The sequence below is a fragment of the Cannabis sativa genome, chromosome 6, assembly GCF_029168945.1.
Source record: "Cannabis sativa cultivar Pink pepper isolate KNU-18-1 chromosome 6, ASM2916894v1, whole genome shotgun sequence".
NCBI lineage: Eukaryota > Viridiplantae > Streptophyta > Magnoliopsida > Rosales > Cannabaceae > Cannabis > Cannabis sativa.
This window is the reverse complement of record NC_083606.1, coordinates 49,561,572-49,588,235: the sequence shown is the minus strand read 5'-3', so window position 1 is coordinate 49,588,235 and position 26,664 is coordinate 49,561,572. Positions and strand designations below refer to the sequence as shown.

General features: G+C 31.1%; 3 protein-coding genes across 3 annotated transcripts; all 3 read right to left on the bottom strand.

The window, feature by feature from the left end:
- Positions 1–17,081: 17,081 nt before the first annotated feature.
- LOC133039478 (uncharacterized) lies at positions 17,082–18,669 on the bottom strand. Its single transcript, XM_061118393.1, has 5 exons — positions 18,488–18,669; positions 18,244–18,417; positions 17,842–17,946; positions 17,586–17,757; positions 17,082–17,494 (listed from the first exon to the last, which is right to left on the bottom strand). The coding sequence occupies exons 1-5, from the start codon at positions 18,646–18,648 to the stop codon at positions 17,393–17,395; spliced, it is 714 nt and encodes a 237-aa protein (XP_060974376.1). The 5' UTR covers positions 18,649–18,669; the 3' UTR covers positions 17,082–17,392.
- A 94-nt stretch (positions 18,670–18,763) lies between these two features.
- Positions 18,764–20,934, bottom strand: LOC115695303 (uncharacterized). Its single transcript, XM_061118141.1, has 6 exons — positions 20,839–20,934; positions 20,397–20,740; positions 19,887–20,312; positions 19,272–19,796; positions 18,904–19,174; positions 18,764–18,789 (listed from the first exon to the last, which is right to left on the bottom strand). The coding sequence occupies exons 2-6, from the start codon at positions 20,727–20,729 to the stop codon at positions 18,764–18,766; spliced, it is 1,581 nt and encodes a 526-aa protein (XP_060974124.1). The 5' UTR covers positions 20,730–20,740; positions 20,839–20,934.
- A 753-nt stretch (positions 20,935–21,687) lies between these two features.
- LOC133039282 (uncharacterized) lies at positions 21,688–26,190 on the bottom strand. The gene is made up of 3 exons (XM_061118140.1): positions 25,451–26,190; positions 24,296–25,367; positions 21,688–21,699 (listed from the first exon to the last, which is right to left on the bottom strand). Exons 1-3 carry the CDS (start codon positions 26,188–26,190, stop codon positions 21,688–21,690), a joined length of 1,824 nt encoding a protein of 607 aa, XP_060974123.1.
- Between the last annotated feature and the right edge of the window lie 474 nt (positions 26,191–26,664).

Genomic DNA, 26,664 nt, shown 5'->3' with positions numbered 1-26,664 from the left:
ATCTTAGATCTACTCACAAGTATGTTGATTAACACCCTAAATATGAACTTTCTAAAACGATGAAATAAACACATATAAAGTTTAGTAAACCTTACATTTGGTGCAGCAGAATAATATGACTCCTTTCGTTCAGATCTCTAACCCTTGTATCCTTTCTGTCGCAGAGTATTATCAAGATCTGAACCTAGATCTCTTTCTCTGATTCTTTAGTGCTGAAACTCTTTTTTGCTAAAAGTCTTTCTTCACGATCTTCCTCACTATGATTGAGGTATCACTTGCTATGATGGGCACTACTCTAATCACTAAGTATTTCGAAATCTTAAGGAGGAAGAGAGAGAGAGAGTGGGCGGCCAAGTAGAGAGAGATGGCTCAGGTTTTTCTGAATGAAAAGTGTAATTTTCCTGAAGCCTTCACTATCTATTTATAGTATTCCACTAGGGTTAAGTTTGAATTATTTGGCATTAAAATAATAAAAATATCAGAGGATAATTCCTATAAAAGTGGCCGGCCATGGCAGTATGGATTTGGGCCTCACTTTTTATAATTTTGCAGTTCTATAACTTTTGTATCTGATTTTCTCAAAAACGCCAATTTTCTAATTCAACCATTTAAATGCCAATTCTAACTATTTAATGACTATAAATAATAATTAAATAACATTGTCATTTATCATATTTATTAATTGAACCATACAAAGTATCACAATTAACAAATATGCCCCTAAAACTCTTTCTTTACAATTTCGCCCTTACTTAGTGAAAAATTCACAAATAGACATAGTCTAATTTGAGAATTATAATTGATTAATCAAAACCAATTATATGAGTCTTACAAGCAATATTATCTCAACTAGTGGGGGGACCATGGGTCTATATAACCGAGCTTCCAATAAGCAGATCAAGAATTTATTACTTAAATTCACTGACTTATTAATTCTTCGTTGAATCCACGCATATAACTTAGAATTGCACTCTCAGTATATAGAATGCTCTATATGTTCCACCATATAGACACATCATTAGTTATCCATTGTTATAATCCTAATTTGAACAATGATCCTCTATATGAATGATCTACACTGTAAAGGGATTAGATTACCGTTACACCCTACTGTGTATTTTATCCTTAAAACACTTGACCTCGTAAAAATGATATTTCAGCTTATGTGAAATGAGTACTCCACCATTTATTTTCGTTTGGTCAAGCTCGAAGGAGATCATCCTTTGCTTACTATTCGCCAGATAGAAGCTATAGATTCCATATTTATGTTAGCGCTCCCACTCAATTGCACTACTGTGTTCCCAAAATGTACGTATCACCCTGACCTAAAAGTAGGCTTAACTAACAAATCAAAGAACACGAATAGCCTCTTAAGATTGAGCCTAATCATAATAGGATTAAGATCATTTGATCTAGGATCAACTAGGCGATATTGACTTGAATAGATATTACGGTAAGTTTAATAAATCCAAATCAAAGTTCAATATCGGTCCCTTTCGATGCATACTCCATGCACCCAACTTGAGCTTTACTTTAACAAATGTTCTGGGAAGAACATAGCATTTCTCCAAATGCAAGTAAACTCTTGGTGTAGATTATCATATCAGTAAAACCCCGTGTCTGATAAATCTAGGAAACTTTATTCACATAGTCATGTTTACTTTCCAAAGTGTTGACAACACAATAAATAGCATCAAGTATGTGAAAAGGGTTTCAGATGAATTTATAAATCAAATAGACAAGCAATTGATAAGGTGAACCAAAACATACACAAATGAATGAAAAATACTTCTGTTTCTTTATTGATGTTGAATAAAATAGATTACATTGAAATGGAGTTTTATTTAGGTCATAAAACCCAACAAACTCCCACTTGCACTAATATAAAACTAATAAGTACATATCAATTAATCCTAAATTCTGACGGTGCTTTTCAAATGCAGTCACGGCCAAGACTTTAGTGAATGGATCAGCTAAGTTATCTTCTGTGTCCACTTTCCCAACTAGTACATCCCCTCTTGCCACATATTCTCTGATAATGTGATACTTCCTTTCTATGTGTTTGCTTCTCTTGTGGCTTCGAGGTTCCCTACTGTTAGCTATCGCTCCATTATTATCACAAAGTAGGACCAGAGGCTTTTCTATTCCAGGTACGACACCGATACTAGTGAAGAACTTTCTTAGCCAGACAAGTTCTTTAGCAGCTTCGGCTGCAGCTATGTATTCAACTTCCATAGTCGAGTCCGATATTGTTGGGTTTTATGCCCTAAATAAAACTCATTTCAATATAATCAGATTTACTTATTAATATAGATCAGAAATAACATTTAATGTTGCATGGTTCACATGATTTATTTCATGATTATATGTACATAATGTATAAATTCATCTGAAACCCTTTTCACATACTTGATCCTGTTTATTGTACCGTCAACACATTGGAAAGTAAACATGACTATGTGAATAAAGTTTCCTAGATTTATCAGACACAGGGTTTTACTGATATGATAATCTAAAACAAGAGTTTACTTGTATTTGGAGAAATACTATGTTCTTTCCAGAACATTGGTTAAAGTAAAGCTCAAGTTGGATGCATGGAGTATGCATCCAAAGGGACCGATATTGAACTTTGACTTAGATTTAATTAAACTTACCGTAAAATCTATTCAAGTCAATATCGCCTAGTTGATCCTAGATCAAATGATCTTAATCCTGTTATGATTAGGCTCAATCTTGAAAGGCTATTCGTGTTCCTTGAATTGTTAGTTAAGCCTACTTTTAGGTCAGGGTGATACGTACTTTTTGGGAACATGGTAGTGCAATTGAGTGGGAGCGCTATCATAAACATGGAATCTATAGCTTCTATCTGGCGAATAGTAAGCAAAGGATGATCACCTTCGAGCTTGACCAAACGAAAATAAATGGTGGAGATCTCATTTCACATAAGCTGAAATATCATTTATACGGGGTCAAGTGTTTTAAGGATAAAATACATAGTAGGGAGTTACGGTAATTTAATCCCTTTACTGTGTAGATCATTCATATAGAGGATAATTGATCACATTAGGATTATAACAATGGATAACTAATGATGTGTCTATATGGTGGAACATATAGGGCATTCTATATACTGAGAGTGCAATTCTAAGTTCTATGCGTGGATTCAACGAAGAATTAATAAGTTAGTGAATTTTAGTGCTAAATTCTTGATCTACTTATTGGAAGCTCGGTTATATACACCCATGGTCCCCCCACTAGTTGAGATAATATTGCTTGTAAGACTCATGCAATTGGTTTTGATTAATCAATTATAATTCTCAAATTAGACTATGTCTATTTGTGAATTTTTCACTAAGTAAGGGCGAAATTGTAAAGAAAGAGTTTTAGGGGCATATTTGTTAATTATGATACTTTGTATGGTTCAATTAATAAATATGATAAATGACAATATTATTTAGTAATTATTTATATTTATTAAATAGTTAGAATTGGCATTTAAATGGTTGAATTAGGAAATTGGCATTTTTGAGAAAATCAGATACAAAAGGTGTTAAAATTGCAAAATTGCAAAAAGCAAGGCCCAATCCACTAAGTGTATGGCCGGCCACCTATGTAGGTATTTTAAGTTGATTTTTTTCATTATTTTAATGCCATATAATTCAAATATAACCCTAGTGGAATGCTATAAATAGATAGTGAAGGCTTCAGGAAAATTACACTTTCTGAATCAGAAAAACCTGAGCCTCCACTCTCTCTTCTCTAGCCGCCACTCTCTCTCTCTTGCTTCTTCCTTTGAATTTCGAAATTACCTTAGTGATTAGAGTAGTGCCCACACACATCAAGCAATACCTCAATCATAGTGAGGAAGATCGTGAAGAAATATCATCAGCAAAGGAGATTCAGCATCAAGGATTCAGAGAAAGAGATTCAGGTTCAGATCTTGATAATACTCTGCTACAGAAAGGATTCAAGGGTTAGAGATCTGAACGGAAGGAGTCATTTAATTCCGCTGCACCCAATGTAAGGTTTCTTAAACTTTATATGTGTTTAATTTATCGTTTTAGAAAGTTCTTATTTAGGATGTTAATAAACATACTTGTGAGTAGATCTAAGATCCTGGTAAAATAATTTCAAACAACTGGTCTCAGAGCCATGGTAATTGATTTACTTGCAAGAAATTTGGACTTTAAAACTATTGTTTGTATGTTTTTGGATGGTATCATGTTGTATTGAGTGTTATTTGATGATTGATTGATGTTTGTAAATTTTCGTGAAAAATAATTGCGATTTTGTTTCTGGACTTATTTTTATTGGATAGTATGGGAAAAATTAAGCAAGTTAACCTTTTACAGAACTCAATTTCGATTTTATTTGAATTAGTTATGAATTTTTGAAGATTTGAAAAAATCGGGGCTGTGTTGAAATTTTCCTGCGATCGCAAATCTGTCCGTACAGTTCACAATTTTTTCGTTTTTCTTCAATTTTTCATGCTTTTTCATGGAATTAACTTCCAATTTTTAGTATAGTTTTGTATTTATACTATTACTATTCCTAATTCAATTCTAATTATCTTTTTGAATTAATTTAATATTTTTTAAATTTAATTCAAGATATTAGTGTAATTTGAATTTGAATAGAATTAGTATCTATCTTCTTGCTTAAAAATCTATCTTATTTTAAAATTTGATTATATCTTATCTTATTTTAAATTTAAAAATAAGATATTTATAATCATGTAATTTTTAAATGATATAAGATATTTCGCTAATTTTTTAAATTTTATTATTTTATTTATTTAAATTACATTTAAAATTTGAAAAAGATATTTATTTATCTTTTCTAATTTTTTATTTAATTTTTATTTATAAAATAACATTTAAAATTTAAAAGTAGTTAGCAAATTTTTGAAATGATATTTAGGTTGGTTAAAACCTAATTTTTCAAAAATTGTAGGTTTAATTTTAAATTGAAATTTTTTAAAAAATTTCGAATTTTTCAAATTTTTTTTAAAATTTTCGAATTTTTTTTTATTATTTAATTAATTATTTTCGAAATTAAATATTTAATTTAAAATTAAATAAATCCTACATCCAACTATCCAACTAACCTTGTTGCAGGAGTATGTGTTTTAGCTTATGTGTAAGTTTTCAAAACCTATTATTACTTGATTGCATATTAAATAGTTAGAATTGGCATTTAAATGGTTGAATTAGGAAATTTGCATTTTTGAGAAAATCAGATACAAAAGGTGTTAAAATTGCAAAATTGCAAAAAGCAAGGCCCAATCCACTAAGTGTATGGCCGGCCACCTATTGTAGGTATTTTAAGTTGATTTTTTCATTATTTTAATGCCATATAATTCAAATCTAACCCTAGTGGAATGCTATAAATAGATAGTGAAGGCTTCAGGAAAAATAGACTTTCTGAATCAGAAAAAACTGAGCCTCCTCTCTCTTCTCTAGCCACCACCCTCACTCTCTCTTCTTCCTTGATAATTTCGAAATCCTTAGTGATTAGAGTAGAGCCCAGACACATCAAGAGATACCTCAATCATAGTGAGAGAGATCGTGAAGAAAGATCATCAGCAAAGGAGATTCAGCATCAAAGATTCAGAGAAATAGATCCAGGTTCAGATATTGATAATGCTCTGCTACAGAAAGGAATCAAGGGCTAGATATCTGAACGGAAGGAGTCATTTAATTCCGCTGCACCCAATGTAAGGTTTCCTAAACTTTATATGTGTTTATTTCATCGTTTTAGAAAGTTCATATTTAGGGTGTTAATCAACATACTTGTGAGTAGATCTAAGATCCTGGTAAAATAATTTCCAACAACTTTTCATCTGTGTATGACCTAGCAACATGATAGGACCCATCCAAAGTGTGCCTGTGTGAGCCTATGTGTTTAATTTGATTATAGATACATATAGGTTGTTGTTGTTAAAATAAATTATCATAGTTCTTGATAGAATTTATTTAGGCCCATTTAGTTATTGGGCTTATTCAATTAATAACAGTTGTTCTTATTAAGGTTAAATTCTTCTCTTTTGGGCCTTGTGTGAGAGTTGGGAGCTATAGAAGTGGGTACGACATACTGAACCCAGCACCCCTTCACATGAACCACCCCAATTGTGAAGGCCCATTTGCCTGATTTGAATAACTGTACTAGGTTAATTAAACTAGTTTAACCTAATAAAAATTGATTGGCAACATAATTAATTTCATTTATTTTGAAATTAATTTAAGAAAATTATAGTTTAAAGAATTTTTTATTCTAAGCTAAACTATATGTATTTTCTTGTATTTAATTAAATATAGAATTATAACCATCTAGATTCTTTCTGGAACTTAATTTAAATTTTTCATTAAATATTCTTATTTAAGTTGATATTTAGTTATCTACAACTAACCAACTTAAATCTGAATATCTTTTGAATTTCAAATTTCAAAATTAAGTTGAGGAATTTTAGGCATTGGTTATTAAGATTCTTTAGATATTTTTTAAGTTAATATCTTTTCAAATATTAACTTAAAATGGAATATTTTCAAATTAACTGGTTACAACTTAATTTTTGATATTTAATTAAATTTAAATTTGAAAATATTTAAGTTCTAGATTTTTTTTCTAATACAACTTAAATTAGATATTTTTTCAAATTTTGTGGAAAAGATACTTAGTCAAATAAGATATTTTCTAGATAGTTATTTCTAGACTACTTATTATTTCTAATATTAAATAGGAAAATATTATACGATGTGAAATTAATTATTTAAATAATTAATTTTGGTACAATTTATTTTAAGTATATTTTTTCCTAGTATTAAACTAGAGATTAATAATTAAGCCTTCTCTACACTTAATTATTTATTTCTTGAATTTAATACAGTTAATTAATTTGAAAATTAAATATCTAAGTTGATTTTTATCATCATACTTAAATATTTCTTTTTGATGACATTTAATTAAATAGAAAATTATTTTTAGTTGAAATTTATTTTTTCAACTAAATTTAAATAATTTTCAAAATATATATTTTTTTTTCTTTATTTTATTAATCAATTTTCGAAATTGCATTTCTTAAATGCTAAAATTTCGAATTTTATATTGAAAAATAGATTAAGTTGTAAATTAATTATTTATTTTAATTAATTCTTGGATCAACTTAAATCAATGATTTTTTCATTTATTGATTAATTTAAAATAAATTGAATTAAAGTATATTATTAGAAATTGAATTAATTAGTCAAAGGAAAATCTAGATAGATGATATTTTTGCTTGAAGTATTTTTCTAGTGTATTTAATTAAATAGAAAATTAATATTTAAGTTGATTTTCATCATCATACTTAAATATTTGAAATTTTTCTTATACATTTAATTAAATAGGAAAATTATATTTTTTGTTGTAAATTAATTTGATTAATTAATTTTGGGCCAACATTAAATTAGAATAATTTTTCCAGGATTAATTTTTTATTTTAACATGCATTTTCGAAAATTGTATTCTTAAATACTTTAATTTTTCGAAATGCAATATATATTTATAGAAAAATTAAATTTGAGTTGTAAATTAATTTATATTAATTTTGTAACAACTTAAATTGAATATTTTTCTAAATATTTATTGGAAATTATTACTAAGATGGAAATAATTCATGTTATTTTCATATCCATCTAAGTAAAATTTATAAATATTAAATTAAAATTTATATTTAGAATTTTTCATTCTAAATTGGAAATTTTAAATAAATATATATTTAAAATAAATAAATTAAATAAAGAAAATCAAAGAAAATATAACTCACTTTAAATAATGAGCTTGATTATTATTAAGACATTCGATCTCCATTGTGGGTTTTACACCGTGTTTGTTTTAGTGAGTAATCCTCCCTAATGGAGGAACGTTCATTAGCAATTTCGCACCGTTTAACCTCGCATGATAAGTAGTTTGTAAGTGTTTTGTATGGTACAGATCACCCTAATGGTGGCGACCATACTTGACTTGCAAATTATGAAACAATGGTGGAAGCTCATAAGATAAAATTGCCTTGACTCTCGCCTAAACGGGACAACGTTGAATTCCAATCTTGATCGAATAAAAGGTTGCTAGAATGTTTAACATTTTAGACGAGCTGACAACTCTATTCAATGAATGGTAGCTTTGACTCTCGCCTAAACGGGACACTGATATCAGTTTGTTGAAAACCTTGAAAATTATTTAGGATTGTATGTTTTAGTATTTTCACTAGTCATTCCTACTTGCTATTGTAGGGTTTTATGCCCTAAATAAAACTCATTTCATATAATCAGATTTACTTATTAATAAAGATCAGAAATAACATTTTATGTTGCATGGTTCACATGATTTATTTCATGATTATATGTATATAATGTATGAATTCTTTTTAAGTCCAGAACATATGAGCTGGTTAAAGATTATAGTGTTGTCAGCACAATGGAATATAATCTTTATTATATGTTCAAAAGTTTATTCCCTGATTTGTCAGAACACTGGATTTAGACTGACATGGTATAATCAGCGATAGGTATTCTTACACCTTGGAAAAGTGTTATGTCCTTTCCAGGACATTGGCAAAGTTTACTAAAGATTCGATGCATGGAGTATGCATTGGAATGGACCGATATTGAACTTTGAATTAGATTTTGAAACTTACTGTAAATATCTATTCAATTCAATATCATAAGTTGATCCTAGATCACATGATCGAAATCCTGATATGGTTAGGCTCAATTTCAAGAGTGTTACTCGTGTTCTTTGATTTGTTAGTTAAGCCCAGTTTTGTATCAGCGTAATACGTACATTTTGGGAACACGGTAATACAATTGAGTGGGGGAGCGCTAACATAAATATGGAATCTATAGCTTCTATTTGGCAAATAGAAGTAAAGGATGATTTCCTTCGAGCTTAACCAAACGAAGATAAATGGTGGAGATCTCATTTCACTTAGGTGAAATATCATTTATACAGGGTTAAGTGTTTTAAGGATAAAATACATTGTAGGGTGTTACGGTAATTTAATCCCTGTACAGTGTAAATCATCTATATAGAGGATCATTGATCACATTAGGGTTATAACAATGGATAACTAATGACGTGTCTATATCGTGGAACATATAGAGCGTTTCTATATGACTGAGAGTGCAATTCCAAGTTCTAAGTGTGGATTCAATGAGGAATTAATAAGTTAGGGAATTTACTTGGTAAATTCGATTCGACTTATTGGAAGCTCGGTTATATAGACCCATGGTCCCCATACTAGTTGAGGCCATACTGCTTATAAGACTCAGTTAATTGATTTTAATTAATCAATTATAATTCTAAAAGTTAGACTATGTCTACTTTATGAATTCTCATAGTTTAAGGATGAAATCGTAAAGAAAAGGGTTTCTAGGTTTAATTATTAATTAAGAGACTTTGTATGTCTAATTAATAATTATTTTAAATGACAATATTATTCAATAATCTATTTTAGTTATTAAAAAATTAATTTTGGCATTTAAATGATTAGAATTGGAAAAATGACATTTTTGGAGAAATTGAAATAAAATTGAGGAAACTGCAAAATCCAAGTGAGGCCCATATTCCCTCTATGGCCGAGCACTCCCTTTGTGTTTCCCAATTATTATTTTTATTTTTTAATTGTCATGTAATTGCTAATCAAAGCCTAGCTATAATAGTAAAGTGGTGAATCACACTAAATAAGGCAGTTAATCAATTACACAGTAAAAGAGGAAACTGTTTTATTTGGAAAGTTGTGCTCTCCCTTCTCCCTATATATAGCAGTCCTTGTTCTCTTCTCTTACACATCATTAGATGCTATCAGCCACGAAATTGAGAGAGAAAAAGAGAGAAAATTTCGAAATCCTTGTGAGATGAGTAGTGCCCACACACATCAAGTGGTATCTCAATCATAGTATGGAAGACTATGGAATTTCTACATCAAAGAAGGAGAAAAGAAGATCCAGGTTCAGATCTTGGTGATGCTCTGCTACAGAAAGGAATCAAGGGCTAGAGATCTGAACGGAAGGAGTCATATTATTCCGCTGCACCCACTGTAAGGTTTTCTAACTTTATATGTGTTTATTTTCATTTTTTTAGAATTCATATAAGGTTGTTAATCCAACATACTTGTTAGTAAATCTAGATCCTGGTAAAATAATTTCCAACAACTGGCACCAAAGCCATGGTAATGATTTACTTTCATGTAATATGAATTAAAACGATGAATGCATGTTTTTGTGTTGATTTGGATGGTTTCATGTTGGTTTATGTGCTTATGTGATGAATGTATGTGTTGTACGAAATTTTTCCATGAAAAATATTTTTTCAATTTTTGAAAATATTTTATTTGGATTCCTTGTGAAAAATTAAGCAATTTTGTTTTTTACGGAACTTGATTCCGATGAAAAACGAAAAAGTTATGATTTTTGGAAAAATCGAATTTCGCGTATGCATGGGTGCTCAATCGCACGCATGGGCTGTGCATCCAGCCCGTGTGCACCCTGCACCTCCGCCCGTGCGCACCCTGCAGCTGACCGAGTTTTCTCGGTCAGGCATGCTGCAGGCGCCGAAGTTCCTCGGCATCACCCCCTCCTCCGCGCGCGTAAGGGGCTGCTGGCAGCCTCCTGGGCTGCTGCAAGCAGCCTCCTGGGCAGCAGTTTCCCAAAATTGCGATTTTTGGGATTTTTCCCCAAAAATCCATTTTTTTTAATGGGATTGTTTCCCAAAATTCATTTTTCCAATTTTAAATATTTCTAAATTGAAATGTTTCCAATTTTAAATATTTTCAATTTGGAATTTTTCTAATTTTAAATATTTCTATTTTGGATTGTTTCCAATTTTTAAATATTTCCTATTATGGTCAGATTTAAAAATTTGTTAAGTTCTTTAATATTTATTTATTATTTAATTATAAGATTAGATATTTTGATATTTAAGATATTTTAAATTAAAAGATAACTTTGTCTTTTTTATTTAAAATATTATATTAAAATTATCTTATATGGCAAATTAAATAATTAATAAATTTGAAATTAACATAGATATTTTTATAGATATACTTACCATAATATTTTCAAATTCAAAAATTTGTTATTTTGTTAAATATTTAATTATTTATAAATTATAAGTTTAAAAATGATATTTTTTCTATATATATCATTTTTTCCTTATTAGAAATTTATAAATCATATCTTAAATATTTAAATAACATAGATACTTTGGTAGAGATTTGAATATTGCTTAATTTGAGATATTTTGACATATAATTATGGTAATTATTATTCATTTATTATTTTATTCCTAAAATAATAATTATCTAACCAAATCTATTTTAAAATTGGTTTATTTTATTAAATTATAAGATCTGAAAGTGATATTGAAGATTCTTTCCTTTCAAATCATTGATCTTATTAGATATTTAATTTAATTTGATTCAAATAAACCTAGATATTTTAAAATTAGTTTCCTTTAGTTGGTTAGTTTAAGAATAATAATTTAATTATATTAATATCTTATTTCACATCTGTTACATGGACAATGTTTGTTTATTTAATATTGTTTATTCAAAATTTTTTAACAAACCTATTATTTATCTGATCTAAATTGCCATGATTAACTTGGTGACAGATCCTATGATCTGATTTTAATCATAGTCCAATTGACGATAGATCTTATAAATAATTTGTAACAGGTAAATTTTGTACTTCTTTCATCTGTGTAAACCTAGTAACATGATAGGGTCCATCCAAATCATTTGACCTGTGTGAGCCTATATGTTTGCTTTTGGGCTTAGATACATATAGGGAGCCCATTTAAGTTTTTACTAAGTAAATGGACTAGGTTGCTAAAATAAATTTTGACATAAGAAAATTTATTTAGGCCCAATTAGATTTGGGCTTATTCAATGAATAACAATTATTTATTTTAAGGTTAAATTCCTCTCTTTTGGGCCTTGTGTGAGAGTTGGGGGCCATAGAAGTGGGTACGACATACTGAACCCAGCTCCCCCTCACATGAACTACCCCAATTGTGAAGGCCCATTTGCCTTATTTAAATAATTGTATTAGGTTAATTATATTAGTCTAACCTAATTAAAATTGAATTAGCAACATAATTAACTTTTAAAATATATGAAATTTATTTTTCATTGTAATATTTTAAAGTTAATTTTAGAAAAACATTTAGTTAATGATATATTCTAGACAGTTATTTCTAGTACTAGTCATTATTTCTAATATTAAATAGGAAAATATCATAGATTGTGAAATTAATTGTCTCATAATTAATTTTGGTACAATCTAAGTTTAGAATATTTTCCTAATATTAAACTAGAATTAATAATTAAGTTTTCTCTTTACTTAATTATTTATTTCTTGAATTTAATACATTTATTTAAATTGAAAATTTCAATATCTAAGTTGATTTTCATCATGATACTTTAATATTGTTATTTTCATGTTATTCAATTAAAGTTGAAAATTATTTTAAGTTTGGAATCTTATTTCAGAATAACTTAAGTTTGAATAATTTTCAGAATATATTTTATTTTATTTTATTAATCATTTTCCAAAATTTCGAAATTACATTTCTTTAATGTAGAAATTTCGAATTTTATTTGAAAAATAGATTAAAGTTGAAAATTATTTATTTAATTTTGGACCAACTTAAATCAGTGACTTTTTCATTTGATGGTTAATTAAAATAAATGAACTAAAATATATTATAATTAGAAATTGGATTAATTAGTCTATGAAAGTCTAGATAGATATTATCTGTTTTGCTTGAAGTATTTTTCTAGTATATTTAATTAAATAGAAAATTAATATTTAAGTTGATTTTTTAATCATGATACTTAAATGTTTGAAATTTTTCTTAGATATTTAATTAAATAGGGAAATTATTTTTGTTGAAAATTAATTTTTATTAATTTTGGGCCAACATAAAATTAGAGTAATTTTCCAGGATTTATTTTATTTTATTTTAAAGCATTTTCGAAAATGCAATATATATTTATAGAAAATTAAATTTGAGTTGTAAATTAATTCAAATTAATTTTGAAACAACTTAAATTGAATAATTTTCTAAATATTTATGGAAATTATTACTAAGATGGAAACAATTCACGTTATTTATCCATCTAAGTATAATTTATAAATATTAAATTAAAATTTATATTTGGAATTTTTCATTCTAAATTGGAAATTTTAATTAAATAAATATATATTTAAAATAAATGGATTAAAATAAATATTAGAAGAAAATACAAACCCTTGATTAAATAATGAGCTTTATTATTATAAGGATATTCGATCTCCATTGTTGGTTTTACATAGCTATTGTTTTAGTGAGTAATCCTCCCTAATGGAGGAACGTTCATTAGCAAGTTAGCACCGTTTAATCTCGAAAGATAAGTAATCTTGTAAGTTTTTTTATATAGTTTATGACCACCCTAATTGTGGTGACTGTATAAGACTTGCAAGAATATGAAACAATGGTGGAAGCTCATAAGATAGAATAGCCTTGACTCTCGACTAAACGGGACAACACGGATTCACATCTTGATCGAATAAAAGGTTGCTAGAATGTTTGACATTTTAGATGAGCTGACAACTCTATTCAATGAATGGTAGCTTTGACTCTCGCCTAAACGGGACACTGATATCAGTTTGTTGAAAACCTTGGAAATTATTTAGGATTGTATGTTTTAGTATTTTCACTTGTCATTCCTACTTCCTATGTGCTTGATAATTTCTGAATTGTGTATGAATTTGTATTGAACCATGTTATTTTCTGTTATTAAATTGTAGTTTAATTTCGAATCTTCATTGTTGGTTTAACTTGATTCGTTTTTCTAATGAGATAAATCCCTAATGGATTTTCACCATTAGACTAACATAATAGTGTTAGATCTCGAAAGATAAATATTGTAAATGCAACATCTAGTTGTTCATCAATTGATGACACTTTAGTCTAGTATTTTACAATATGAAACAAGAAGATTGTATAAATAAGATTACTTTGACTCTCGCTAATCGGAGCATCGTTGGATTCTTATTTAAAACGAAATTATCCTAATTCCTCTTAGCTTATTCATTTCGAATTAGCTTAATGACATATCATTGGATGAATGATCTATAAATCATATAAAGTCATATTTTCTCTTAAGAAATTAGATGACGCATGTGATTATATTCCCGGAATTCTATCCCTAAATGATATAAATCCTCAATCTTAGATATCTCCTACTTGTATAGGAAAATCATAGAGTTAGATTAGTAGTGGTGGTCCAAGAAAGAGTTACTAATTATACAGTTACACTTTCACAAGTGTTTAATAACCATTTTCTTTCAATGGATTTAAACTGTCTGAGTTTAGTATTCTGTGACCAGAATCCACTTGCACTATTCTAAGAACTCTTTGATGTAACTAAAGTAAGTCATCAAAAGATACAATCACATATTTTATAAATCTAAGGCATTTGTATCTTGTTCATAGTGGTTTCGACAAGATCATTCTCTGCAAAGAGTTAATATACCTATATCCACTGAAAGTAATTTCATCTCATTCGCAGATGGATGTACATTCAGGGGTGGATATGAGTTTTCGTTGTATTCTTAAAACGATCACTCTAGATTTTACCTTATGCAAAAGAAATTTGAAATGTTTGAAAAATTTCATGAATTTCTAGCAATGGTGAAGGTAAGTGGTTAAAGATCTTGCGAACTGATAGGGGTGGAGAAAAAGTTAGTAGATATGCAGTTCAAAGATCATTAATTTGATTTTGAATTATATCCAAACTTACCTCCCCAGAAATTCGAGTTGCATATTGATGATTAGTTACTAGTCGTTGCCTAAATCCTTATATGGTAATTTCAGACTGATGCAATGGTTGTATACTTAATGTAAATCATTACTAGATTCATGGATGACCTAATCGAAATCTTAAGAAAAGCTAGAACAGCTAACCCTGGTTTGCATGTTTGTTAGCTATTCTAAGTGATTAGGGGTGGAGCATCCCATAGTCATTAGATAAGAAAGTGTTTGTTTAAACAAATACTACTTTTCTAAGAAAATGACTAAGTCTGAAAATAAAGTAGCAAATAAAGGAGATATTTTTTTTTTCTTGATTCCAAAAGTGTTCTATCATCTTATTTTACAAGATGATCCCACTGCCTCTGTTGTCTTAACACAACTGAAGAGGTCTATACCATTTAGTTTTCTTTGACATAGTTCATGGTACCTTGTTGTAGTGGGAGAGTTTCTAGGAACTCACCTTCTTATAACTTGGAAGACACTAGTGATTAAAATCCATTGTGAGTTTAAACAAGTAATGGATTGTCAAGATAAGAAACTAAGAAGAAAGCCAATAGAACTATGGTTTGATCCATTCACATGGAGTAACCTAAAGTGTTCTATTACAAGGACATGAAAGGAAATTTTCGTTCATAAGTCTATTCAATGGACTTAACAAAACTTCCTATTCCTAGTATTGTAGGTTTGAGTTTATCTAAACCTATGGCTTGTGGTATACCTGGTAATTACTTACTCTAATGCAAGCAACTTACTTTAGTAAGATGCTGGAGCATTTTCTTTCCAATGGCAATCTATAGAAGCTTCACAACTTCTTAGACATAGATTTTATTTATCTAAGGAAAAGTCTCAACTATTCTAGAGAAGATAAAGCCATGAAAGAATTCTTAAGTCAACAGTGAGAGGTCTCAGATATGCTTTAGTATGCCTTAGACCAGACACCTGCTGTTGGGTGGGAGTAATGAGTAAGTATCAGATTAATCCAGGAGAGGAACATTGGAAGACAATCAAGTAAATCTTAAGATTAAGAAGAGGAACTATATGTTAGTCAATAAGGGTGTTTGTTTAAAACTCTTAGACTACACCACATCAGATTTCAAGACTTGCCTTTGTGCTAGAAAGTTTGCTGATGAGATGGTGATTACTTTGGGGGTGGAGTAGTGATTTTGGAGAAGTGTAAAAACCTATCTGAAATCTCTTGGTCTACCAGAAAGAGACTGAATGTTAAAAGTTGTAGGAAAGATACTTATTCAGTCTAAGGAAAGTTCTATACATTTGTGGCAGTGTTCCAACTTGCCTTAACTACTAGGTTTACTTCCTGAATAACGAAAGAGTAGTTGCCCAAAAGTATAGAATCCAGTATCCCAAAAGAGTAGACATATAGAGAGGAATTTCACATTATCGAGGATTTTGTGATTAAGGAAGAGTAATGGTGGAGAAGAGGTTGTGTTTAATTCAACCTATCAGATCCTATTACGAGGAATATACTACTATTACACTTGATTGGTATATCAATGTGTTAATGATTATTTGAAATGCACTTTTTGTTTTATATTAGTGCAAGTGGGAGTTTGTTGGGTTTTATGCCCTAAATAAAACTCATTTCATATAATCAGATTTACTTATTAATAAAGATCAGAAATAACATTTTATGTTGCATGGTTCACATGATTTATTTCATGATTATATGTATATAATGTATGAATTCTTTTTAAGTCCAGAACATATGAGTTGGTTAATGATTATAGGATTCCCAACGGTTTATAACTGTCTTTTATATGATTTCCCAACGGTTCCTAAAACAGTTGGCTATGTGGGTGTCATAAAAATGCGGAATTTTAAATGACAGTTTATAACTGTGGCAAAAAGTTACTTTAAATGACGGTTAAGAAATATTGGAAAAAGTCACTTTAGATGACGGTTTATAACCGTGGGGAAAGACTTCCGTGATGGAAAACATCTCTTTAAATGACGGTATATAACTGTGGCAAAAAGTTACTTTAAATGACAGTTAAGAAATGTTGGAAAAGACTTTATTCAGACTATAACTAACAAAATACACTACTTAAAATGACGGTTATAAACCGTCACACAATATGAAGTAAAGTATAAAATAGAAATATTAATTCAATTCTCCTCTTGTATTTTTTATTATTTAGATTTCCAACAATGATGAAAAAACATAATAACAATAATAATATTTTTATAAGAAAATTCATACATTTAACACTCTTCAAAAGAATTAAAGCTTCATAAAAACCATAATATGCCATCAAAGTTTAGTAATGCAATACAAAAGAAGGAAATCCAATTAAGTTTTTACATTTTGCAATCTTTTGTAGAATATGTTCTGAACATTTAAAAATATGTATACTAAGAACAAAATAAGTCTCCAAGTAGTCACTTGGGACTTTAATCATATAGCTGGAAATCACTTCCTAAAAACTAAAAAAGCAAGACAATAGTAACTAAGATCGATGTCAAACCTATCAATCATTTTCTTAGATCACATAGGGATCGTCCATGAGCGATCATTGGTCATCATACTCTATGTTATTAGTCATTTGCCTGCTGCTATCATCTGCATGACATACTTTGCCCATTCGTCACGTATTTCATTGATTTCTTTGTTAGTGTAAGAGGATGATATGTTCCTTTTAAACTGCAACAAACGAAACAAATCATTAATTTAATAGGTCATAATAAAAGTACTTAAACACTTTAATATTTGTGAAAATAATTAGTGTCTTTACCTCTGCTTCCAATTTTCGTGTAGGATTATTTTCAGTCATGAATGATTTAATAAATCTCATGCTATAATACCCACACTGGTCGCCATCTGGTTGCTCTGGACATCTGTACTCAGTGAAGCTTATTGCTACTGACCGTCGTTTTTTTTTCTCAAGGTAGTACCTCTCAAGAGCACTACACATAAATAAAATAAAGTTAATACATACATTAATGGAAATTAGAGAAATATGTTTAGAGCTTTGAACTACTAGAACATACGTTTGAACACATCTTTTAATATCTTGACGAATGGTTTTGTTTCTGGAATCCAAAAATGCTACACTCTGCGATCCCGTTTGGATTAAGATAACCATCCAGTGTTCGCTAAACACAATCAAACAAACTAATAAGATTACTAATACCAATCATTATGTAATAGAGTAAGGTATGGATAAAACTTTTTTCACAACTACAGCAATGTAGTAATAACAATGTACCAGGGGCAAACAACTTGCTTATTTTAAATTATCTTCCTAAATCTCATTATCTCACTCTATAGTCCATAGTCCATATCCAAACATAACTTTTCTCCTTCTCATTATTTGTGAAAGCAATATTAAAAGAAAAACTCAAAAATATGCAAAGTCTCATGGACCAACTTAAGCCATAGTAAGTACTTACTCATGGTACCAAGGGCAAACAAGGAATCGATCTGGTTGTATGTTGCTCAATCGCTGAAAAAGCAAAGCTACACGCTCGTTGTACCCTAAGCCATCAGTAGATGCCACAGATGCAGGATTCATAAATGCATATACACCGTTCAACTCATTTTTGTTTAGTTCACGCTGCATTATACTGGTAAACAATAAAAAATTAATAACAAAAACTGCAAAAAATATATTAAGTTAATTATCAACTTTCATACCTGCACCACACAGACATTGGAACAGATCCGATCCATTTGAGATTGCAAATGTCAAGTATGTCGTTTTTTGATAAGTATGTTTTGTGCTCTACCCCGAACACATCCTCACCAATGTCAACTTCAAGGACATTCTTTTCCTTTGGCCACTGCTCGACCATCATCTCTAGCAAACTCAATGTGACACTTTTCTCTGGCGGAGTATAACGAGCTATTGGAAGCTTATATGGCCTTCGAGGGTGTTTCAAAGGTTGAGTCGGTGGACCAACCATATTACTGTCATAATCCCTCTTCTTGCCCTTCTCCTATACAATATATTTTACAAAGTTAAAAAGAAATTATATTTGTCAATAATTAGAAATCAAATCAAATACATAAGAAAATAAAAATGACCATATTTACCTGTGTCTGGTGTACACCATCAATCTTGACAAGTGGAATTGGCCAGGCTACATATGAATTCACCACTTCGCCTACGGTGGTGAGGCTTTCTTGTGTGACAGGGCATGGCAGCCTTGCATTTTCGTAAAAAACTTCTTCAATGAAGACTCGACAAAAGCGCTTTGGGTCAAACTTTTCATTATGTAATTCCAAGGTGGTCACATTTTCTATCACCAAATACCCCTTTGCAACACACTTAGTACTATTTTTGGGTTGTTTGGTAACCAAGTACATCGAACACTTTGCTTTCTATATTTTGAAACCAAACAACAAACAATTATAATTAGTGTAATTTATTAAAACGAATAAGAACAATATAATAAAATAAATATGAAAATAGATTTACCTTCTCAGACATTGTTGTATCTGGTGGTGGTGTCGGTGGAGCAGAGACATTTGCAGGAAGTGGCACTGATGGTAGATTAGATACACTAAGTGGTGGTGCTACTGGTCGGGCAAAGACATTCGGTGGTGGCACTCGTGGTTGAGCAGAGACACTCTGCAGTGAAATATTCACTTGTTCATTTGATGCTCCTCCTATACCCGAACCAGATGCATGTGAAGTCCCAACCACGTTGCTATGTTGAGTGTTCAATTGTTGGAGAAGTTCCTTTAATTGTTGTTGAGTTTGGCGATACATTTCATCAGTCTCTTGAAGTCTCTTCTCCACCTCAGTCATTCGATTGTCATCAATTGTTGACTGTATCTTTTTGGTAGGGCGTGGGGTCTTAAAATATTGTGTCTGGGTGATGTTCCTCCCCATGCCTCTAACACGTCCACCGTGTTCATTTGTGCCAAGCGCAAGGGTCAGAATATCCTTAGAGCCTTCGAGTACTAGTGTTCCCTCTTCGACCTGCTTTTTAAGGTCATTCTACATACAAAAGTCAAGATTAAATTAGTTACACTTTGTGAAAAATCATTATAAATTTGAAATTTCGAAACAAATATAGATAGAACTTACAATTTTATCCACGACTTTTTGTGTCTCGACATCAAACTCACCCTTCTTGTTCTTGTACATGTTGATCCACAAATCAGCTCGATCAACGTCATCTATCTGGTGACCCAATTCTTTCTCCATCTTCTCTCGGACCTTCCTAACACCACCTCGTCCAGTGCGGTGGTTGTATTTCTTTTGTTTCCTGCTGCTTTGTGCTGACTTTCGTTTTACAAGCCATTCTTCACTTAATCTATAGTCAACAAATGCTTTCCACTCTTCAGGGTCAATCACATTTTCATAAAGCTTTGGGGGCTTCTCTAAAAGTTGTGGATTGTCATCTTTGTGTGTGTAGATGAAGTTTGTTAGGTAGGATTTAAATTCCCTCCACCTATCACCACCAACTGACAACACATAGGATTTCGTCTTTGTGCCAGTTATAAACATACTCTGTAGAAATTAATGTAACACATCACCGGTTAAAGATAAACAAATGTAATTAATTTAATTTATTATAGTTGAATAAAAAATTACCAGCATTTCATTCCACAACTTATCTTTCACTTCTTTCGATATAAGTCGCCAATCATCCACAAGCAATGTAACGTGGTGGCGAACATATTTACCAATCTCACTATGAAGTTTGTTTGCACCATCACTAATAGCTTGACCCCATGAGTTGTACTCGACTTCCTTCTTCTTCCCGTCGCTCCTCATCTTTATCATCTCTCTACCAATATATTTACCACGTACACCGGGGCCTGATTCATTCCCCTCTTCTTCTTGGTGATCTTGTTGTACATCATCTTCGCTGTCATCAGCAACAGATTGACCGAAGAGGTCCAAATTCAAATTTGGATCATCCATAAAGAACGTACCTACGCAATAAAACAAAACAAATATTAAATAACAATATAAAAGTATGACAATTCAGCAAATTAAAATGATATACATAAAATATACAAAGTACCATTACATCGCGTATCAATGCGAATATCGATTATGGGTTAATATTGATATCAATCCATATCAACCCATAATCCTTCTCCATCCTCACGTGAAGATATGATGTCATCCCAACAGTCACATCAACAGGCGGTGGATTGATTTTGAAAGTTTGGTCACTAAGCATGAGATCATCCCCACTAGACTCTTTTTTTTCATAGTCTTTCGGTTGTGTTGTGAGGACAACGGACCAGCGGTCATCTAATGGATCACTCATGTAAAACACTTGAATGGCTTGTGATGCCATTATAAACCTATCATTTTTGTGTCCTACTCGATTCAAGTCCACTAATTTGAATCCTAATTCATCATCTTTAACTCCATTGTCACTTCTTACCCAATCACAAAGTAAAACTGGGATTCGAAAACTAGTATAATCTAATTCCCAAATTTCCTGTATTACACCATAGAAGGTCATATCGCATTCAACAGGATTTTTATCTTTCGAACTAGCTATTTGGAAAGCCTTGGCAACAATCATAACACCGCTACTTTGTGTTTTTCTACATTTATCACGATCAATCGTGTTAAAATGAGTATTATTGATATAGTACGATTGATACTTTAGAACATTGCAGGAAGGGCCTCGTGATAAAGAAAACAGTGATTCAGACACTGTTTTTGTAGGGTCACTTTGATCTTGGGATACCTAGATAAAAAATAAACTTATTAACTATATACTTGCAAGAATAAATCAAAACAAAATAAACAACAAAATCATAGTACCTTTTTTTCAAACCATGTACTAAAAGTTCGATAATGTTCATCTTGTACCCATTTTTTATTTCTCGACTTACTCGGATAAGTGATTTTGATCCAGTTAAAATGTTCCCTTCAAAATTAGATAAGTTATTAATTTAAGTTTCAATTAACATTTTTTTATTTTTTTAAATAAGTTTGTTAATAATTAATTATCTCAACTTACTCAATATAGGGATGAACCTCATCGATATTTTGTAAAACGAGTCGATGTGCTTCGTCTCTATCACCTCGACTCACCTCACAAATAACAAGACCCCCACCCCCTTTACTTATATCATTATCAAATCGAGGAGGACACGATCCAATGCTAACAACATTTGCCAACTAATCTACACAAAATTCTATTGATTCTTCAACGATATATGATTCAACAATGGAACCCTCAGGCCTGTTTCTATTTCTTACGTAACCCTTTAAAATTTTCATGTATCGTTCAAATGGGTACATCCATCTTAAGTACACAGGCCCACATAACTTTAGCTCTCTCACCAAATGAACAGTTAAGTGAACCATTATGTCAAAAAAGGAAGGTGGAAAATATTGTTCCAAGTAACACAATACTTCAGTGATTTCTAATCGGAGCTTCTCTAGCTTGGTCACGTCAACCACTTTACAGCAAAGACACTTGAAGAATAAACATAACCTTGTGATAACATGTCGAACTTCTTTTGGCAAAACATTTCGAATGCTCACTGGTAAAATATGTTGAATCAGTGTATGATGATCGTGAGACTTCAGGCCGTTCAAAATAAGTTTCTCAATATTAACCATGTTGGGTTTTATGCCCTAAATAAAACTCATTTCAATATAATCAGATTTACTTATTAATATAGATCAGAAATAACATTTAATGTTGCATGGTTCACATGATTTATTTCATGATTATATGTACATAATGTATAAATTCATCTGAAACCCTTCTCACATACTTGATCCTGTTTATTGTGTCGTCAACACATTGGAAAGTAAACATGACTATGTGAATAAAGTTTCATAGATTTATCAGACACAGGGTTTTACTGATATGATAATCTACAACAAGAGTTTACTTGTATTTGGAGAAATACTATGTTCTTTCCAGAGCATTGGTTAAAGTAAAGCTCAGGTTGGCTGCATGGAGTATGCATCGGAAGGGACCGATATTGAACTTTGACTTAGATTTATTAAATTTACCGTAATATCTATTCAAGTCAATATCGCCTAGTTGATCCTAGATCAAATGATCTTAATCCTGTTATGATTAGGCTCAATCTTGAAAGGCTATTCGTGTTCTTTGATTTGTTAGTTAAGCCTACTTTTAGGTCAGGGTGATACGTACTTTTTGGGAACACGGTAGTGCAATTGAGTGGGAGCGCTATCATAAACATGGAATCTATAGCTTCTATCTGGCGAATAGTAAGCAAAGGATGATCTCCTTCGAGCTTGACCAAACGAACGTAAATGGTGGAGTACTCATTTCACATAAGCTGAAATATCATTTATACGGGGTCAAGTGTTTTAAGGAATAAATACATTGTAGGGTGTAACGGTAATTTAATCCCTTTACAGTGTAGATCATTCATATAGAGGATCATTGATCACATTAGGATTATAACAATGGATAACTAATGATGTGTCTATATGGTGGAACATATAGAGCATTCTATATACTGAGAGTGCAATTCTAAGTTCTATGCGTGGATTCAACGAAGAATTAATAAGTTAGTGAATTTTAGTGCTAAATTCTTGATCTACTTATTGGAAGCTCGGTTATATAGACCCATGGTCCCCCCACTAGTTGAGATAATATTGCTTGTAAGACTCATGTAATTGGTTTTGATTAATCAATTATAATTCTCAAACTAGACTATGTCTATTTGTGAAATTTTCACTAAGTAAGGGCGAAATTGTAAAGAAATAGTTTATAGGGGCATATTTGTTAATTATGATACTCTGTATGGTTCAATTAATAAATATGATAAATGACAATATTATTTAATAATTATTTATAGTTATTAAATAGTTAGAATTGGCATTTAAATGGTTGAATTAGAAAATTGGCGTTTTTGAGAAAATCAGATGCAGAAAAGGTAAAACTGCAAAATTGCAAAAAGTGAGGCCCAAATCCACTAGTATAGGGCCTGCCACTTTTGTTGGAAATTTAAACTGATATTTTCATTATTTTAATGCCAAATAATTCAAACCTAACCCTAGTGGAATGCTATAAATAGATAGTGAAGGCTTCACGAAAATTACACTTTTCTTCTGACACTTTCTGAATCAGAAAAATTGAGCCTTCTCTCTCCCTATCTTTAGCTACCACTTCTTCTTTCTTCTTCCTTTGAATTTCGAAAATCTTAGTGATTAGAGTAGTGCCCACACACATCAAATGATACCTCAATCATAGTGAGGAAGATCGTGAAGAAAGATCATCAGCAAAGGAGATTCAGCATCAAGGATTCAGAGAAAGAGATCCAGGTTCAGATATTGATAATGCTCTGCTACAGAAAGGAATCAAGGGCTAGATATCTGAACGGAAGGAGTCATATTATTCCGCTGCACCCAATGTAAGGTTTCCTAAACTTTATATGTGTTTATTTCATCGTTTTAGAAAGTTCATATTTAGGGTGTTAATCAACATACTTGTGAGTAGATCTAAGATCCTGGTAAAATAATTTCCAACAAACCAAACTTGACATATTTGAAGAATATCCTTCAGGTACCTTCACCTGAGACAAAGAATTACACACAGAGCGTTTTTCTTCTTTAGTGAAGGCATAACATGCTGGTTGCAAATAAGTTTTTTTACCAACAACTTGTGGGTGTAAATTTGCTCGCATTCCGAAATCCTTCAAATCTAGACGAGACTTAATTCCATCTTTGGACCGACCAGGAACATTAAACAAGGTATTGATTAGGCTATCTGACACATTCTTCTCAATATGCATTACATCTAAATTATGACGTAAAACCAAATGCTTCCAGTACTCGAGCTCAAAAAATATTGATTTCTTTTTCCATGGTCCATCAGGTTGAGCTGTGACTTGCTCGCAATTGTCACGTTTTCCCTTTCTTTTCTTAGGGGTCACTTTTTGCTTTCCAAGCTTGAATTTGACATTACTCAACTTTACTACTAATTGTTCTCCAAGTAAAGGTGGCGGAGCCACTTCAAATTCTTGCTTCCCGTCGAATGCTTTTTTCCAAGTTCGAAATACATGGTTAGAAGGCAAAAATCTTCGATGTCCCATATAGCTAATCTTTCTCGAGTGTTTTAAATATTGAGAACAAGTTTTCTCCTCACATATAGGACATGCCTTAGACCCTTTCAAACTATAACCAGAAAGATTGCCAAAGGCAGGAAAATCATTAATTGTCCACATTAATATTGCTCTAAGATTGAAATTTTCATTCCTATGGGCATCATAAGCACTAACACCATCACACCACAGTTGACTTAGATCTTCAACAAGAGGAGCTAAGTAAACATCAATATTGTTACCAGGCTGTGAAGGGCCTGATATCAACAGTGTCAGCATAGTGAACTTCCTCTTCATTACCAACCAGGGCGGCAAATTATACATTACAAGCAAAACTGGCCAGCAACTGTACTTACTGCTAAGATTAGTATGTGGATTAATACCGTCTGCAGAAAGACCAAGACGAATATTCCTAGGTTCATTGCCAAAGTCAGGCCATCTAGCATCAATTGCTTTCCAAGCAGGTGAATCGGCTGGATGTCTCATCATACCATCTTTCACCCTATCGTTGGCATGCCAGGTTAAGTTTTAGAAATATCGACATTTTGAAAGAACCGAACCAAACGAGGTATGGGTGGTAAGTACCATAATACCTTTGCAGGTATACCAACCTTTACCTCATCAGAATTCTTCTTCTTTTGCCACCTAGACTCACCGCACGTCGGACACAACGTTTCATTTTCAAATCTATTTCGATAGAGGATGCAATCGTTAGGACATGCATGTATCTTTTCATATTGCATGCCTAATGAACACAATGTCTTCTTTGCCTCATAGAAAGACAAAGGCATTTCATTACCTTCAGGTAACAAATCTCCTAAAAAGGCTAGTAACTCCGTAAAACTCTTATCGCTCCACCCATATTTGGCTTTCAGATTGTACAATCTAATAAGTGACGATAACTTAGTAAACCTATTACAATTAGGGTAAATAGGTTTTTCAGCATCTTCTAAAAGGGATTTAAAATTCACTGGATCAGCTGTATTGGATTCAAATTGTGCATCATCAATCATTTTTGCAATGTGATCATCTCCGTAATCCAAATTAACGCACTTCTCCTTCCTAGACTTGGAAGGTCCCTCATCTGAAGTTCTAATTTTTTCCCCATGGTGATACCAAATTTTATAGCTTTTGTCTATACCGTTCCTAAACAAATGTTCTTTAATCTTAAAAATTTTCATACGCTCTATGTTGCCACATTTCATGCACGGACAATGAACAAAATTAAGATTAGAAGCCTTCTTCTCAGCAAACTCCAAAAACAGATCAACACCTTCCATATATTTCATTGACAACCTATCTGCACTCATCCAATCTCTATCCATTCTGAAGTTTCTAAAAAAAAAACATTCACGTTTTAATCAATTTCATCTATGAGCCATCAAAGAAATTATAGTTGTTATCCTATTGAAATTTTGGCAGCATAACAACTATGATTTAACGTTCCCAAAATTTTTAAACTTACTATAAACAACAAAAAACCACTTACTATAAACAACAAAAAACAATTAAAAAATGATCACCCATCCGACCGCAGTATATAAATAATCGCAGAACCTACTTCACTACGGATGAATATCTAAGATATTCAAACTCTTCTAATATTAATAAAATATAAAATAAAAAATTTTAAAATTGTAGAATAATACCTAACTAATCCAACCAAGTTGCTTTGCGTTCTTCAAACACCAAAGATCAATCAAAACCAAAGTTGTAGTATACCTACAAAAATAAAATAAAGAGTATTACAATATTTCAATTGAATTAGATAACATAAAAGAGTACTTAGGACTCTTAAT